At 46.6% G+C, this 17,325-nt stretch overlaps 2 protein-coding genes across 2 annotated transcripts in view; both read right to left on the reverse strand.

Annotated features, from left to right (window-relative positions):
• Window positions 1-7,354: 7,354 nt before the first annotated feature.
• On the reverse strand, window positions 7,355-9,398 carry sp5a (Sp5 transcription factor a). The gene is made up of 2 exons (XM_084689300.1): window positions 9,288-9,398; window positions 7,355-8,848 (listed from the first exon to the last, which is right to left on the reverse strand). The coding sequence occupies exons 1-2, from the start codon at window positions 9,336-9,338 to the stop codon at window positions 7,772-7,774; spliced, it is 1,128 nt and encodes a 375-aa protein (XP_084545426.1). The 5' UTR covers window positions 9,339-9,398; the 3' UTR covers window positions 7,355-7,771.
• Window positions 9,399-11,276: 1,878 nt separating this feature from the next.
• The window catches only part of myo3b (myosin IIIB), a 63,032-nt gene continuing 56,983 nt past the window's right edge, over window positions 11,277-17,325 (reverse strand). Inside the window, exons 35-37 of the mRNA XM_084689621.1 lie at window positions 17,053-17,099; window positions 16,447-16,606; window positions 11,277-11,780 (exon numbers count right to left, since the gene is read on the reverse strand). Coding sequence (XP_084545747.1) covers window positions 16,474-16,606; window positions 17,053-17,099 — 180 coding nt within the window. The 3' untranslated portion in view covers window positions 11,277-11,780; window positions 16,447-16,473. The remainder of the gene's footprint in view (window positions 11,781-16,446; window positions 16,607-17,052; window positions 17,100-17,325) is intronic.

The following is a 17,325-nucleotide window of genomic DNA, read 5'->3' on the forward strand; positions in this document are numbered from 1 at the left end:
ACATATTTTAGAAATGAAAATAGGTCATTCACGGGAAAAAAAAAGAAGTAAATAAGTGGTAGCTTTAGTGACCGATAAATATTTGAGCATTTGGCTACCTTCGTATTAAGCCTAGATTGTAGTTTTGTCTAAACAACCTTTTGGCTCATCGACTTCAAATCACTAGGCTAGATATCAATAATGAATTCAGAGGTCATATCCCCATTGTGACAATCCAGTGAGAAGGGGGAGGTATCACGCAATTGCTTTTGTAATTCCAAATCAGTTACAAAAGTCCCCGCAAGATGGCGCTTGATCATACTATACGTCAAAATAAACGAAAGAAAGCTTTAAATTGAGAGGCAGGTTGTCCTCGTGAAGTCTGCCCTCACTCTGTACACTTGTAGTTCAGTTCATTATAACTTTGATTTCACACCCTTAGGCTAACAGACGTAATGTTTTCATCTGAAGAAGTAGCTGTCAGCGTGTCACTGGTGTCAAAGCAATCATCTATTTCATTTTCACTGCTAAAGCAAGCATTATTGTTTTCTCTCTAGGTCTCTGTTGGCGAGACAAAAATGCAAAAATGTTGCATAAAAAGCTATAACAGCAATTGTGATGTAACATTATTAAACACACTGTTTTGCATAACCTGTTAGTATAACACTCCCCCTCTTTCCATCATCTACCATTAGACCGACCTACATGGTCTGCTAGTACACTGGGGCTGTTCCTGAGAACCACAGACCTGCTGGGCACTGGGGCACTGGGGTACACTGGGGTACACTGGGGCACTGGGGTACACTGGGACACTGGGGTACACTGGGGTACACTGGGGCACTGGGGTACACTGGGGCACTGGGGTACACTGGGGTACACTGGGGTACACTGGGGCACTGGGGTACACTGGGACACTGGGGTACACTGGGACACTGGGGTACACTGGGGCACTCTGGGGTACACTGGGGCACTGGGGTACACTGGGGCACACTGGGGCACTGGGGTACACTGGGGGGCACTGGGGTACACTGGGGCACTCTGGGGCACTGGGGCACACTGGGGTACACTGGGGTACACTGGGGCACTGGGGTACACTGGGACACTGGGGTACACTGGGGTACACTGGGGCACTGGGGTACACTGGGGCACTGGGGTACACTGGGACACTGGGGTACACTGGGGCACTGGGGTACACTGGGACACTGGGGTACACTGGGGCACTCTGGGGTACACTGGGGCACTGGGGTACACTGGGGCACACTGGGGCACTGGGGTACACTGGGGTACACTGGGGCACTGGGGTACACTGGGGCACTCTGGGGTACACTGGGGCACTCTGGGGCACTCTGGGGCACTGGGGTACACTGGGGCACTGGGGTACACTGGGGCACTCTGGGGTACACTGGGGCACTCTGGGGCACTCTGGGGCACTGGGGTACACTGGGGCACTGGGGTACACTGGGGTACACTGGGGCACTGGGGCACTGGGGCACACTGGGGTACACTGGGGTACACTGGGGTACACTGGGGCACTGGGGTACACTGGGGCACTGGGGCACACTGGGGCACTCTGGGGTACACTGGGGCACTGGGGTACACTGGGGCACTGGGGTACACTGGGGCACTCTGGGGTACACTGGGGCACTGGGGTACACTGGGGCACTGGGGTACACTGGGGCACTGGGGCACTGGGGTACACTGGGGTACACTGGGGCACACTGGGGCACACTGGGGCACTCTGGGGTACACTGGGGCACTGGGGTACACTGGGGTACACTGGGGCACTGGGGTACACTGGGGCACTGGGGCACTCTGGGACACTGGGGTACACTGGGGCACTCTGGGGCACTCTGGGGCACTGGGGTACACTGGGGCACTGGGGTACACTGGGGCACTGGGGTACACTGGGGCACTCTGGGGCACTGGGGCACACTGGGGTACACTGGGGCACTCTGGGGCACTGGGGCACACTGGGGTACACTGGGGCACTCTGGGGCACTGGGGTACACTGGGGCACTGGGGTACACTGGGGCACACTGGGGCACTGGGGCACACTGGGGTACACTGGGGCACTGGGGTACACTGGGGCACTGGGGTACACTGGGGCACTGGGGCACTGGGGCACACTGGGGCACTGGGGTACACTGGGGCACACTGGGGCACTGGGGCACACTGGGGTACACTGGGGCACTGGGGTACACTGGGGCACTGGGGTACACTGGGGCACTGGGGCACTGGGGCACACTGGGGTACACTGGGGCACTGGGGTACACTGGGGCACTGGGGTACACTGGGGCACTGGGGCACTGGGGCACACTGGGGCACTGGGGTACACTGGGGCACTGGGGCACACTGGGGCACACTGGGGTACACTGGGGCACTCTGGGGTACACTGGGGCACACTGGGGCACACTGGGGCACTCTGGGGCACACTGGGGTACACTGGGGCACTGGGGTACACTGGGGCACTGGGGCACTCTGGGGCACTGGGGTACACTGGGGTACACTGGGGCACTCTGGGGCACTCTGGGGCACTGGGGCACACTGGGGTACACTGGGGTACACTGGGGCACTCTGGGGCACTCTGGGGCACTGGGGCACACTGGGGTACACTGGGGTACACTGGGGCACTGGGGCACTCTGGGGCACTGGGGTACACTGGGGTACACTGGGGCACTCTGGGGCACTCTGGGGCACTGGGGCACACTGGGGTACACTGGGGTACACTGGGGTACACTGGGGTACACTGGGGCACTCTGGGGCACACTGGGGTACACTGGGGCACTCTGGGGCACTGGGGTACACTGGGGTACACTGGGGTACACTGGGGTACACTGGGGCACTCTGGGGCACTCTGGGGCACTGGGGTACACTGGGGTACACTGGGGCACTCTGGGGCACTGGGGTACACTGGGGCACACTGGGGCACTCTGGGGCACTCTGGGGCACTCTGGGGCACTCTGGGGCACTGGGGTACACTGGGGTACACTGGGGCACACTGGGGTACACTGGGGCACTCTGGGGCACTCTGGGGCACTGGGGCACACTGGGGCACACTGGGGCACACTGGGGTACACTGGGGCACTCTGGGGCACTCTGGGGCTGTTCCTGAGGACCACAGACCTGCTGGATTGACCACAACCAGGGAGCTGTCCCACACCACTGTGTCTCTGTACCGTTCTCTCCCACTTACACCTCCTCACAAGTGGACGACTGATGTCAGAGATACACACAACGATGAAGGTTTAGGGGCGGACCAAAAGGACATGTCCCTACCGGCGTCAAGACCATTGAAAAGTCCACATCAGTAATGACCTGCAAAGCAAGGGTTAGTGTTAGCAGACAGGGCAATAACAAATATTTGTCCCCACCAATGTTCAAACCAAACCTCTGCCCTTGGATACATGACCAACCCAGAGGGACATCCCCCTAACAGAACTAGGCTTAACGTTGGGCTATATTTAAAAGCTTGTCCTTGATTGGCTGGTAATGACACTGACCCTGTGGACCAGTTCCCTTGGAACAACCTCTTTTAACACTGAAATGGCATGAAATTCAGTTTTTATCAAAACATTTTTCCTGTCCTTCTAGAATAAGACAAAGTTAGAATCCAATTTAACAATTTTGCACGGTTAAAATACGCTTGCACCCCACCCTCTTTCCTTAAAAGCCAATTAAAATATGCTAAAACACAGTCCTTCAATTTTCTCATAAAAATGGAAATTATACACAAAAAGGCTTGCTAAAATCTGAGGAATAATGATCAAACAATGGAAAATAAACCTTTCTTTCATTATGGTGTTTAAAGTAATAAGATGACTGGGAAACGATTGAAAGGTCATCCTTAAGGGTATAACCAAGCAATAATAATGATAACATCTGTATTTTCGAGAGAGAAAATTACATGGATTAGGAAGTAAAATGATTGAGTATTGATCTGAAGCACAGTCACTAAACTTTTCAAAAGTGAAGGAAGACATAGTATCCTTGTTCCCTCATGGACGCAGCAGAATGAGATGATACCTTGATCAAACATGTCGGGTTAAAGCATGTTTGATGATTTAAGTATATAACATATACTTAAATATAACACTATAACACTGACATCTCTTTCCTCTGGCTCACGGGCTGGGGATACAAATTATAACGTAGAAAATATCAACGTAGTTTCATTTCATTAAAACGTAATTGACTTCATTAATGCATTTAAATTAAAATAAGCAAACTGATATTTACAGACGAGCATGTACCTTTTAGCAGTCTCAGTTTCTCTACAGTTGTGGTGATTGCTGTCATGGAAACTCAAAGCCAATCGACAATGTGTTTAACAATGCTTTTGTCTGATATTAGGGGCCCCCCTGAATGCTTTCAACGTATCCTTGGAAGTCATTCTTCATAATAGGATCATAAAATTGGAATCAAGACTTAAAAGTTCAAATGGTGAAGACTCCTTTCATGACTGTCCCCTAATGTATTTGGTTCACAATAACCCCCCCCCCCCCCTCATGATGTTCTGTAGATGTGTAGTTTATCCTTGGAATAGGAGGATCTCCTGTGGGAAAACTGGATGCAGCTCTAAATCTCATTAAGTATGCAAATATATAATTTTGTTTTATTATTTCTAAGTCCTGTACACTAAGGACCATTAAAACAGACCTGCTGTGTGGTTGTTTCTAGTGAACGCAGATGTCTACAGGCAAACGTTCATTTTCAGAACCACATGAATGTGAATAAGGTTTGTGTGACAGAAGTTCATTCGCTGCAGTTTGTGTGGTGATTTAAGGGTCGTAGCGTGGACCATGGTTTGAATGTCCGCCAAGAAGCAGAGGAATGAGGGGGAGCGCTGGGCCACAAACCACATGTCCACGGAGATCATGTCAATGCTAAAAAGAAAATCTTTCCTAGTCCAAGACCAGCACAATTTATATGAGTTTTCACTGAACTAGAATATTGTTCCTGATCAATTATTGGATATAATCAATTCAGCATGCATCAGTTTTGTCCCCAGGGTCTCTAAAGCCTGGAGCTGTTGGCTTCAGAGCAAGCGGGCCACAAGAGTTCATCCCTCTCTGCAGTTACAGACTGCGGCAATAAGGGGCGCACCTGCAGGGGAAACAGGCTTCGCCCAACCTGTGTCAAGTTCCTGAAGAAGTAGCTGGTCTACTTCTGCATACCTTAAACGTTTTAGACGTTTCCCTGATCCAACACACCTGATTCAAATGAATGGTTATCAGGCTTCTGCTGAGCTTGGTCATGATCCATTCGTTTGAATCAGGTGTGTTGGAGCAGGGAAACATCTCAAACATGCAGGACAGTGGGCTCTGAGGACCCTGCCTTAAACCATGCCAGTCAGTGTACTTAACCCTGAGCAGAGGAATGAAAACATGCAAGGGTTGTCTTTGAGATGATAGTGGATACATCCTCATTGTTGTGATGTACTCGAGTTTATACTGGTTTATTATGACATTAAAACTGCTCTTCGACTGGTAGTCTGTTACACTTTGACTCTTGGACTTTTTAAGAAATGATCATGATTCCAACTGTAAAAGAAAACCCCCCAGTTTCGTCGTGGTGGTCTGGTTCAAATGTCAGTTATATTATCGCTGGCTACAGTTATCAGCACATTCTGCTGAAATTGGTGTCATTCTCATTCTGATAAGTCTAATCAAATGGCAGATCTGTTCAGGACCTGATTAACATAGCGTTCCTGCAGCACACACTGTACAGTATCCATGAAGGCAGAGACGCTACTGACCATCCTGGGGCAGGTGTGCAGAGACGCTACTGACCATTCTGGGGCAGGTGTGCAGAGACGCTACTGACCATTCTGGGGCAGGTGTGCAGAGACGCTACTGACCATCCTGGGGCAGGTGTGCAGAGACGCTACTGACCATTCTGGGGCCGGTGTGCAGAGACGCTACTGACCATTCTGGGGCAGGTGTGCAAAAAAGCTTAACAAAATATGGTGGGTTAGGGTTCGTTTTTTCATTGTATTTTTATAATTATCTATATAAAAAGTAATTTTTTTTTTTTTGTAAAAATACATGTAGACTGAATGTATTTAAAAGGGGAAGGTGTGGGGTGCCCACCCGGAGCCCCCCTCCCCCACAGGTAGCACCCTAGATGACTGGTTACCTTTACCCAGATATGCCCCTGCCTGATGGGCCCAGATGACCCTGAAGCTGGAGGCAGATCGCCTCCTCACATTTACAAATGTTGTTCTCGTCAGCCCAACTTTATAAAGTCCCAGTCAAGGTCATGTGATCAGCAGGGAACAGGTTCCACTTGTGTTCAACCCAACTTTGAAGCCCAACATACACCACGGCTTCATGCACAAGCCACATTGATGCAGCACTGAGCGTAGTCAAATATAGTTATGTAGGTTGTAAAGATTCAGAACTTCTCAGGCTTTAGACTACTAAAAGCTACATTGAGTCACAGTGGAATCCCAACCGCCTCCAATGTTGTCTTCCGTTGATCAACATTGTTTAACAACACAGTTTGAGGTTTAGTGCGTTTCTACAGCATTTCTATCAGGCTCTATCCACAAGTACGATGGCCGTATCGTCATGGAGACACGCCGATCAAACAGCCTGTCTGTGAGAGAAGTTTCTATTCAGGAACTTTGTTATGTAACACAAAGAGGTGTCTCTTGTAAAATGCATCACAAGCGATGGGATTTGTTTGTTTTTGTTGCTGTAACACTTTTCTTGGTTGTGCAATGCTGAATGTCATGTCATCACTGCAAGAAGTTCATGTAAGTATCCGTTTGTAGTAAAAGTACATTCCAGAATGGAATGGAACCAAAATTCCAATTTTGGCCCTAATGCCAAAATTTTACAGAAAAAATTAACTTTAGCCATGTCAAATCATGATTAATTTGGAAAGAAATATACCTTTACTTTAATGCTAAAGAGTAACTATAATCTGCAATTACATTTCAGATATTGTCTTATTATATAGAAATGTATGCTAGATTGATCGTCATTCATGCAGCCTGTATCTTGCAGAGCACAAGCTTAATAGTTGAGTCGCTAATTATGTTTTCATATACAAAATTATATAAACGGATGCATCCATGATGCATTTTCCCAATGCACATAACTAATACATGCAATTTTTTAATACTCCGGTATGACTGTAATACAACTTCAACTGTCCCCTCTCACAGACCTGCGCTGGGGAAGGGATTGAGAACCCTACTATGGATTCAAGTTCTCGTCAGTGACCTCACTCTGAAAGGTACTGGGGAACCTAATTGATACGCTCACTCATGATAGAATATTAACAAAGCCTGCCATTCAGGGTCATTAAAGTAGACCAAGTCTGACATAGGGAAATGTTAGATTTTTTTTTTATTCTCACACAGTATTTGGGTCATTTCAACAATAGCATATCTTTTTAAGAGCATGCTAAACACCCCATAAGGAGCTAAAACAAGACACTTTCATTCAACAAAAGCTATTAAATATTATGTACAAGAGTGAAATCTTCCACCGAAGACACGATCAATTCACAAGTAAACACTTGCCTTCCTTGATATGATATGTTACAGTGAATACCAGCTCATGGTACAAGTTACTTTTCTAGAATCCCAAATGAACTTATGAGACAGACTTCATATACAAAAAAAATGTCTACACAGACCAGCAATGTTAGAGACAATTTTCAATACGTAGGAAAGAACCGAAAGGGAAACAAAATAGACTAATTATATTGTAGCTTACTTTGTACTTCAACTATAGGACTTTTATTGCACTAGTGAATACTATCGAACTGGCTCTAACGTGGGTTACAACATATTCCTCATGTCTTCCCTTTTCACGTGATCAAGCGTCTTGTCGTGACACTTAATTTTTTTGTTCTGGTGAGTTTTGACATGTTTTGCCAAATGGTCACTCCTCATGAACCTCTTGCAGCAGTCCGGGCAAACAAAGCGTTTCTCCCCCGTGTGGGTCCTCAAGTGCCTCTGTAGCTCGTCCGACCTGGTGAAGCTCTTGCCACAGAAAAGCCAGTTACAAACAAACGGGCGCTCTCCAGAATGCCACCTGAGGTGCGCTTTGAGGTGGGAAGTTTTGCCATAAACTTTCCCGCAGCCTGGAATGTGGCATATGTGTTGCTTCTTCTTCCCGGGTTCGTCGTTCGAGGTCGAGGATTGGCAGTTCGGGCACCTGCATCGACGGCATCGGCGGGCAGTAGCGAGGGGTGATTTGGTGTGAAGGAGGGCAGCGATCTGTGTCTGATACTGCGCGAAGTCTGTATGTCCCAGCACCAACCCCCTCTGCAGCTGGAACCGATGAGGACCCAGGGATGACGGGTGACTGACGTGATTCCCCTGCTGAAGACTCCACCACGGAATATCCTCCCCGGGGTTTGGGGACAGCTGTCTCTGTTGCTGGTGCACAAGGCCAGAATGTCCCGTAACGAAACCTGACATGGCAGGCGGAATGGAAGTTGGCGCTGCGTAAGAAACCGCGGGAACGTACGTGGGTGGGCATGTTGACTGTAAAGACTGCATGGAGCACGGCAACATCTTTACCGGGGAAAAGTCATAGGGGTATGAGGGGTCCGCTGGAGGAGTAAGAGGGAGCTCGTGGTGGGTAGTAAAGGAGCTTTGGATGTGCGCTGAGAGCTGGGATTTGGAGGATAGTCCGAAAGTTGAATTGCTGGACAAAGTACTTTGATGATTCCCCTCGCTACTCCACGGGTGGAAAATACGCGAAGGGGAACCTAAGGTTGCGTCATAGGGAACCTGGAGGAAATCTGCAGGACTTGATCCGTGATGATGTCCGATCCTGTTACAAGTGGCAGCCAGTAGCGCCAGGGGAGAGTGCTTGCAGTTCTCTGGTGAGGAGTTCGGAGTACGGTCCTGGATGAGCAAAATAAAGGATTATGAATACAAGTCGAACTGTTATTGTAAACATGTTCTGTTATTTGTATACTCATATGTCATGCATTAGGCTACACATAGTTGAAAACAAAGTTCCTCCATTAGACTTCCTTGCATCTGAGTCGCATTTTGCGCTTTAGTTTATTTCACACAAACATATCGTGTGAAGGGTCTACTCTGTTCGAATGTTAAATCCCAACATTCACATTTAATACATACAACATAAAAATGTATATACGGTGTCCTATAGCCATCTTTACTTATTACGAACAGTTATTTAAAAAGTCGGTAACCCAATCATTTTCCATAATAGAGAAACGCATTCAAGCGAGTGAAAAGTCCAAACATTATACAATGAAGTTAGATTTAGCAGTGTACACTAATAATGGTTTAAAGGAGACAAAATTCAAGAACAAACCTGAAGAAAAGCCTGGAGGGTTTCTGTCCTTAGCACAGCCACTGCTGCCATGGTAAAGTTCCACGTCCCTCTTACCGAAAACAGATCAAAATAAAAAAAAGACTAATTGAGATAAAAATGTATAAACGTAGAAAAATGTCTTGACGTCGTGAAGTCTTCCTTCTCAATGCTTCCTCTCCTCGAGATATCCTTGGACTATCTGAGGAGTGAGGGATCACTTCTTAGAATTTGATAAGGACTTTGGTGGGCCGCCAGCCAGTCAGAAATAAGATTTATTACTTTGAAGTTCGCCGCTGCCCAATCATCAAAGAATAGCGGCTCTTTGAGGGGGGAAAGCAAATCCTTTGAATCCACAAAGCTCCAATGGTGTGTTTGTTGGTCTGGATAAAAGAGCTGATTATTAGGGGGGAAGGGAAGGGAGGAGATAAAGGCGGGACAATTAATGAAGTAATCACTATGTGGGAAATGTATATACACAAATAATTGGATTTTCTTGATCAAAGACCCCACGCCGCCTGGAGACCCCGGTATTGGATGCTGTAGTCATCCGATCCTCTTTTTGTAATTAAGGATTTGTAGCAGAACCCTGTGTGACAATGTGACATTGTTATCTCTTGAGATCTCCTGGCATCGGGCTGTTTGATAACTTCAAGAGGGGGAATAAGACGAAATCAAGTGACTCAACACAAAGTTCATGTCTCTCTGAAGCAGTGGTTCTCTGCTCTTAAAATACGCGTCTCATGTCTTATTCATTTGCAGCGGTTATACCGTTGATAACATGTTGATGTGGAAGGAAAAGCGGTTGAAAGTATAATTAGTGTCTTTTAGGGACACAAGGTTGCATGTGTTTGAACCCCTCACAGACAGTAATCAAATTAAGTAATACAAAAACTAAAGAAATATGTGCTTATATTAGTTTCCTGAATTGGTATGAATCGATGACAAAATATGGTTTTGTAGTTCTTTTCTATTTTGTCAAAATTGAGACTGATCATTTTCACTGTCATGCATGTCCAGTACAGGTAGATTACTGCAACTTTGTCAACAACTAAAAACCGAAAACAGTCCCCACGTTAGTGTTGGTGTCCATTGACCCAGGTACCAGGAGTGGCACCTGAGCCAGGATGACGGCCCTGTCATATCTGTGTCCCAAACCTCCTGAACCACCGTGTCCAGGCTTAGAGGGAGGAGTTTCCGTCCTCAGGAAAGTAGAACCAGACTCTCCCCTGCCACATCTCCTCCTCTCGGGTGATAATAAACACTCACTTAGAACGAGACAGGAAAACACTGCGTGGGGTTTATAATGTGAGAGCAGTATGAAACAGGAGGACCGTAGTCAAAGACATCATGTGACAGAAAGTTTAGATTTGACAAACTAGGTTACCCCATGATTCTATTCCAAGATAATCAGAAACGTTTTTTTTTTATTTTGTGTGATATTGACGTCAACTTCCACAGCACTGGATTGGTAGTTTTCTATATCAACGCAGTGATCTTTATCGTGTTTCCCCGCAGAAACAATCACTGTCCTCTCAACTAGTTTGGAGCGGCTGATTTCGAATTAGATCTGTTCCTTTGAAGGGATTAATGTTCCCGGTCGGCTCCCACGGCTCGGCACACAGTCATGGGGGATCGGGGGGAGCCGTGCTGGGCTGAGCCGCCCCCACAGCTCCTGGAGGAGCACCTCCTGGACCCGGACGCAGCGCAGCCCAGGCGCTACGAAACAAGCTGACCCCAGCGTACGTGAGGCTTGTTTACGCGCGGGGTCAGTACAGGAGACAGGGATGAACCCCCTGTCAACAACACCCTGGAGACTTCCAATGAACTGATGGTTTACCGGCAGAGAAATGGCCAGACTCAGGTGCGAGGTCAGATCAGTATGGATGCTGTTACGATGGCCGGTGGAGGGGAAGGAAGAAAATAATAAAATAATAAAGCAAGGACAAAGGTTGAGATACATTTGGGGAAACTTTAATAGTTTTACTCTCTTTATGATTATGGTACAAAAGATTGTTAATGGAACAATAGCTAAAAGCAGGTGAAAGCGTAGGGACTATGAATACACCAACATGCATTACATAAAGTACAAGCACTAATAATATTCTCCAGGTAACACTGTCATAGTAAACAAGCCTATGACATACATATTAGATTTGTAAACATCCATATAAAATCACCTGTAAAGAAACAATGCAGCAGGTATGATGAGCAAATCATTCTATTTACAGATGTATTACAGTGCACACATTTTGGTTTAAGAGATGTGAATGATGACCATCGATCATTAGCCTCAATAACAGCTTTACCTGGTCCAAGAAAGAAAGCAATGCTGTTACGTGAACAGACATTCTCCTTATACCCTCTGTCGTAGACGGTATTTCACATCGACTTAAAATAAATAAATAAGGTAAATCATATGCAGACAGCACAACTCATACATAGATATTAACATCCTATTTGGTTGAGGATCACATCAGGATCAACGAAGGCAATCTGAAACAGGAAGATAAAAGTTCTGTTACCAATATGATGCCAACGGATGGCTGAAATTAAATCCCCCTCACCCTTTACAAAAAAATACGTATGACTGTAAAGCATCAAGTATTAAAGTTGACAAAACAATAATTCCCTTTTAAGTGTATATGAGTTACTGCAGGTGCAGTTGCATGAGTTCTTGAAGCATTGGGTAAATTGACAGTGAGGATTGTAGAGGATCTGTAGAGTTGGAGGCAATGCCAAAACATGAACCCCTTTTTAACTTTTCATATTCTCTGGACAGTTGGAAAGAGAACCAGGTTCCACATCTGTCTCGCACAAGAGACATGAGAGAGAATGGGGGAGGGGGGGGGGAGAGGGGGGGGGGAGACAGAGAGAGATGTGTGTACGTGAGAGAGAGACAGAGAGGGAGAGAGAAACAGTCAGAGAGATATGGAGGGAAAGAGAGAGAGAGGGAGAGAGAGGGAGAGAAAGGGAGAGCAGGAGAGAGAGAGAGGGAGAGCAGGAGAGAGAGGGAGGGAGAGCAGGAGAGAGATGCTTGAGGCTACTGGGTATTTGAGCCGCTATAATGGTGTCTCGTATGAGAAAACATCTGTGAATTTCCTCAGTGATCTACAACAAAGTATAACTCAGAGCAGTCACTCTGCAGACCTTTGAAGTTGCTCTCTGACAGAAAGCTGCCATTGTTCACAGCCCCCAACACGGAGGAGCTCCAACTTTGGTCTCGCTAATTTTCAAGATTTTCCCTGCAATGTGATACCACCCCCCCAACACGCCCCCACCCCCTCGGACCGTATGAAGTGGGAGATCTCTGCATATTCAAGAGCAAAGAGCAAAGCCTTGGCAGTGAGCGCGCTGCCCCGGGGGTCAGGGGAGGAGGTACAGGGCACCTCACCTACCCCCGGCCCACCCTGGGTGGGGTAATCCAGATCCCGGGCAGGAAGTCTCCCTCCTAGCAGAACTCCCAGGGTTAAGGCCTGCAGTGGTCTCCAGAGACAGAGAGAGAGATCAAGTCATTATAATACCGCGTGTGACAAGTCAGGCACAAAGCCACCTCTTTGAGACTCGCAGCATATGTGCCGTTGTCCATGTGATATGATGATATTCAGACGATAAGACGCGATAATTGTTCGACTGGAGGATAACACAGGATATCTCTATATTCCTAACCTACAGTAGAGAACAATGCAAATCCTGAACAATTGTCCATATTTGCCAAACAGTTTTGCTGTACATAGACCCTAAATCTGACTGTGTCCTTAATTAAAAGGTCATTTCCTGAAGCACTAGGTGATACGTTCCTTCAGCTCCTGGCAGTGGGAGAGAGACAGATTTCTCTGTTTTGCATCCTGAACTAAAACAGGGCCGTGGTGATTCTCCCACTGTTACCCACCCAGCGTTTATTCAAAGGCAGCTGGTCACACCATCTGGGAGAGCAGAGCCGACACAAGACGAAACAGGTTCCACCTTTGGCCATGCCAGGTCTGGTATTACCCCTGCCCAATCCACACACTGAGAGGGGCTAATCACAATTTCACGCTCTGATTTGTCAAACCCCATTCCAGCACCAGAGGCACACAAAAAACTTCCAAGTAAACAAATTTCCCGATACGGAAGACAGGAAACAGAAAAGAAGTTTCTGTCTTTCTGGCAGCGTTCTGAGCGATCTAGAACACTCTGTAGGCCTTCTGCCTCTGCGAGTGCTTTAGCACCATGGCTGTTGTGCTGCACTTCAAAGGGGAACCTAACCGTAATTTCGAAGGGAGATGTTTGGTCACTACCAACATTAGAGCAAGGGAACTTTCTTAGAAAGCTTCTATTCCCTTCTCGCATTTTATAATCATGCAAATTCTTAACAACTCGCCTGTGCATAGAATGCCCTCAACAAACTGCAGGTGTGTGGAGCTGAAACAAAAACCACTGTAACCCTAATGGCATCCCTTGTCATTAAGAGCCCTTTGATGTGCATACTCAACCAAGTCTTTTATCTCCTCCTTCTCTCTCTCTCTCTCTCTCTCTCTATTTCTCTCTCTCTATTTCTCTCTCTCTCTATCTCTCTCTCTCTCTCTCTCTCTCTCTCTCTCTCTCTCTCTCTCTCTCTCTCTCTCTCTCTCTCTCTCTCTCTCTCTCTCTCTCTCTCTCTCTCTCTCTCTCTCTCTCTCTCTCTCTCTCTCTCTCTCTCTCTCTCTCTCTCTCTCTCTCTCTCTCTCTCTCTCTCTCTCTCTCTCTCTCTCTCTCTCTCTCTCTCTCTCTCTCTCTCTCTCTCTCTCTCTCTCTCTCTCTCTCCCCTTTCCCTTCTCCACCGGCTCCTTTATTAATGCCGTCTTTAGGGAACGTTCTCTTGCACAGAACTCTCAACACATCTGACATCTGGTTGACGCTCATGCTTGTCCGATTCTTTGGCATCAATCGTTAGCTTTCTAAGAGTATCATAATGTTCAGGCGGCAGAGACTTCCAAGCACCTGCTCAGCACCCTCCCCCAATGCACTCGCAAAGTCGGAGAACACACCAAAACTGACACATTTTTTGAGTCGTCCATTAATCCGTTACTGAAGATATAAATGCTATTGTATTCACTATTAGACATTTTCAGCGTGGCAGTCGAAATTTGTATTCACAAAGCTAAACATCTGTATATCAAAAGCACACAAACTGCATGCAAAACCGCAAAGGGTGCATCTGAAAGGACTGCGCAAGAAACATTGGTATTCAAACTCTCCCTTTGAACTGAAAGGATAAAGAAACAGGACAATGTTGGGCTAATCACACTTCCTCTTTGAAGTGAGACATCACTATTAGGTGAAAAGGTAAGTACGCTCCTGTCGAAACCCAAGTCTATTCATCGTCTGCAGGGGCTGGAGCAGGAGAGATACCACAAAACTGAGGTGGAACTCTGGATGTGAAGGTTTCAGCCGGCTATGGATGGTAGCTTTAACAAAACCACGGTGTGTGGAGCAAATAGCTCCAATGGCAAAAATAACATTGGTGGTAAAGGCTAACCACATTAAAGGAGTCTTCTCCCAGTCCAGATGCAGTCAGTTTTAATGAGGGGAAAACAAAGAGGGGGCTGGGTTTATGAAGAGGTATTAAAGAAGGCAGGTGTCAGGCGTCGTGTTGACTAGCATCAGGTCTGTGTGACTCCCCGTTCTGGTGGAAGTCTGAGGGCTGGTTCACCTGCATGTGTCCGTACCAGGTTAGGGTTCAGACTCACCACAGTGGAGGGCCCGTGACAGAACCGCTCAGTTCATTACACTCACACCTCTGCCTATGTCCTTTCATAATATGCTAAATCAGGCAATCAGCCAGGGAGGTAATTTGGCAGGAAAGAAAAGGGGGTGAGAAACATTCACTCCAGCACCATATGTCACCACAGTCAAACCTTGTTATTCAAACTAGTCAGCCTGTTTGAAATTCCTCTCTCTCCCTGGTAAAACAGGGCCAAAATAATCAAGGGAGCATTATCACACTTAATTGATTCAGTGTACTTTTAAGACGCACTACAGGGTGCTTGGGTGACCTATTTCACATTGCTCTACAGAGGAAGGAAATATCCCCGGCACAACGAGGATTCTAATTACCGCTGAATGTGGGGTTGAACATCCGGAGGTGAAAGTGCTTTTGAACTAACTGGAAAGCCACATTATACTGTGGCCAATGGCCGGGTGTATTTTTCTTGCAATTCTGCAAATTATATTGGACTTCCTCTTTATGCTGTGTCGAACTGTGTGGGGGGGAGGGGGGATAAAATCCTAGAATGCATAAAATGGTCATCTTAATGCAATCACATTAAATTAAAAGATTTTTAGTTACCCATTTTAAGTAACAAGTTACTCTAGTTCGGGCTTTTAGTGGACATTTAGTCCGGACTAAATAGTCTGGACTAAATGTCCACCAACACAACCTTAGTTGTGGCCGTAACTGTCCCCTCGTTTCTTGCACTCCTATCCACCCAGGGGCCTTGTGAAGCCCTACCAGGATGTGAGTGAACCTGGAACTAACTCCAGCCGGCCTCGCTATCGAGACAGAGCTCTAATGTTTTCCCCGCTGTGCATGAGGAGGATGGTCTCAGTCATACCACCCTACTCTTCCTATTAAGATCAAAATCTATTCTCAGGCCCTGGGGTGTCAACAAAGGGAGATGCAGTAAATGATATGCAAATTGAAAAGGAAAAGACGGAAAAAAGAAAAATAAGCCCCCCTCAAATCAACTCGCCAGCCCTGCGTTTCCCACACTTCACATCTTAAAAGACAATTCCTGAACTTAGGGTTGAAATTCTAAGTAGGGTCTGGCTTTGAGTGAGTAAGGGTGTCAGAGTGTTTTGGAAGAGATTCAGGTGCTGGGATATCACCCAGCCTAACCAAGTCCAACAACTTCCTGTAAGCAATCTTTTAACAGTCTTGATTTTTGAGCATTTTTCTCTGTTTTGATAACCTTAAGTTTCTCTTGAGAAATATTTTCTGACAGGAAACTTAACCATGACTGAGCCAGTGCAGTGAGTAGATGTGGCTATAGTTTTACAAAGAGGTTCAGTACAACCAAAACACACATTTTGGGAGAAATGAAAGATGTGCACCGCTATTCACTTGGGTTACACCACTGCTATTTCCTCTGTGGACTGAGGATTTTCTTTGAGTGTCTGTCTAGCCCTGCTGGAGTCTTACCGGTTGACAGGGATGGAAGAGCAAGGCTCAGCTCTGACTGACAAGGGGGCCTCTAGACAGGGAGGAAGGGAGCCCAGGCGAGTAGGCTTCCTCAGGGATCGACTCCACCACCGACAGTAACGTGTAGTACTCATCCTCCGCATCCAGCAGTTTGACTTGGCTGTGATGTGGAAGAGAGGAAGACCGAACGAGTCAGTTGGAAAAGATAACGGTTGAGGTGGGCGGATGATTTTCAAGCCGATGCTAATGTCATGAGAATAACGTGTAATCTCAAAAGAAATACATTTTAATAAATTTTTTAAAAGCAGTAATATCCACCATAGATGACCATTAACGGGTTCAAACTCTTCGTTTGCATACTGACCCCCTAGACTGAACCAGGAATTCACTGGTTCAATTCATACAAGCCAGACCTCTGACAATTAACATTAGCATGCTGACAAAGCCTTCATGTGTAGACTCGTCTTCATGACGCAGAGGAATTGCCTGTTATTTTCAGCGTTCCCATTTACATTATTTGAAAACAAAATCCATTTCTGGATTCTCCAATTCCACAAAGGGCCTGCTCTGTTTAGAGTTGCTGTAAGTAGGAAAGCAGTTATTTACCCAAGTTTCCTCGGCTTCCTCTTGCTCCCATGGTAATCCAGAGTTCTCTGAGGAAAGGGCCAAGAGCACACAGTCAAAAGATGAGCAGAGAGTCATTAATTTTTAATTCAAAGTGATTTTGTGTTGAATGCGAGCAGATGCTGATAATATCAGAAGTCACAGCATAATTTTTTTTGATCAAAGGGCTCAAGTGAGTCTGATGCAGCATGCATCTTGCTCAGCTTTGATAAACCACATCAATTATTCACCGTGAAGGCAGACATCCTGACATGA

This window comes from Hypomesus nipponensis, chromosome 23 (genome assembly GCF_054491055.1).
Source record: "Hypomesus nipponensis isolate SF chromosome 23, ASM5449105v1, whole genome shotgun sequence".
In the NCBI taxonomy this organism is placed as follows: domain Eukaryota; kingdom Metazoa; phylum Chordata; class Actinopteri; order Osmeriformes; family Osmeridae; genus Hypomesus; species Hypomesus nipponensis.

Excerpts from the sequence above, each read along its gene's own strand:
- sp5a (XM_084689300.1), bottom strand. The coding sequence starts at position 9,338 with ATGGCAGCAGTGGCTGTGCTAAGGACAGAAACCCTCCAGGCTTTTCTT. Across the intron at positions 8,849-9,287 it reads CCCTCCAGGCTTTTCTTCAG|GACCGTACTCCGAACTCCTC; the intron begins GTTTGTTCTTGA and ends TTGCTCATCCAG.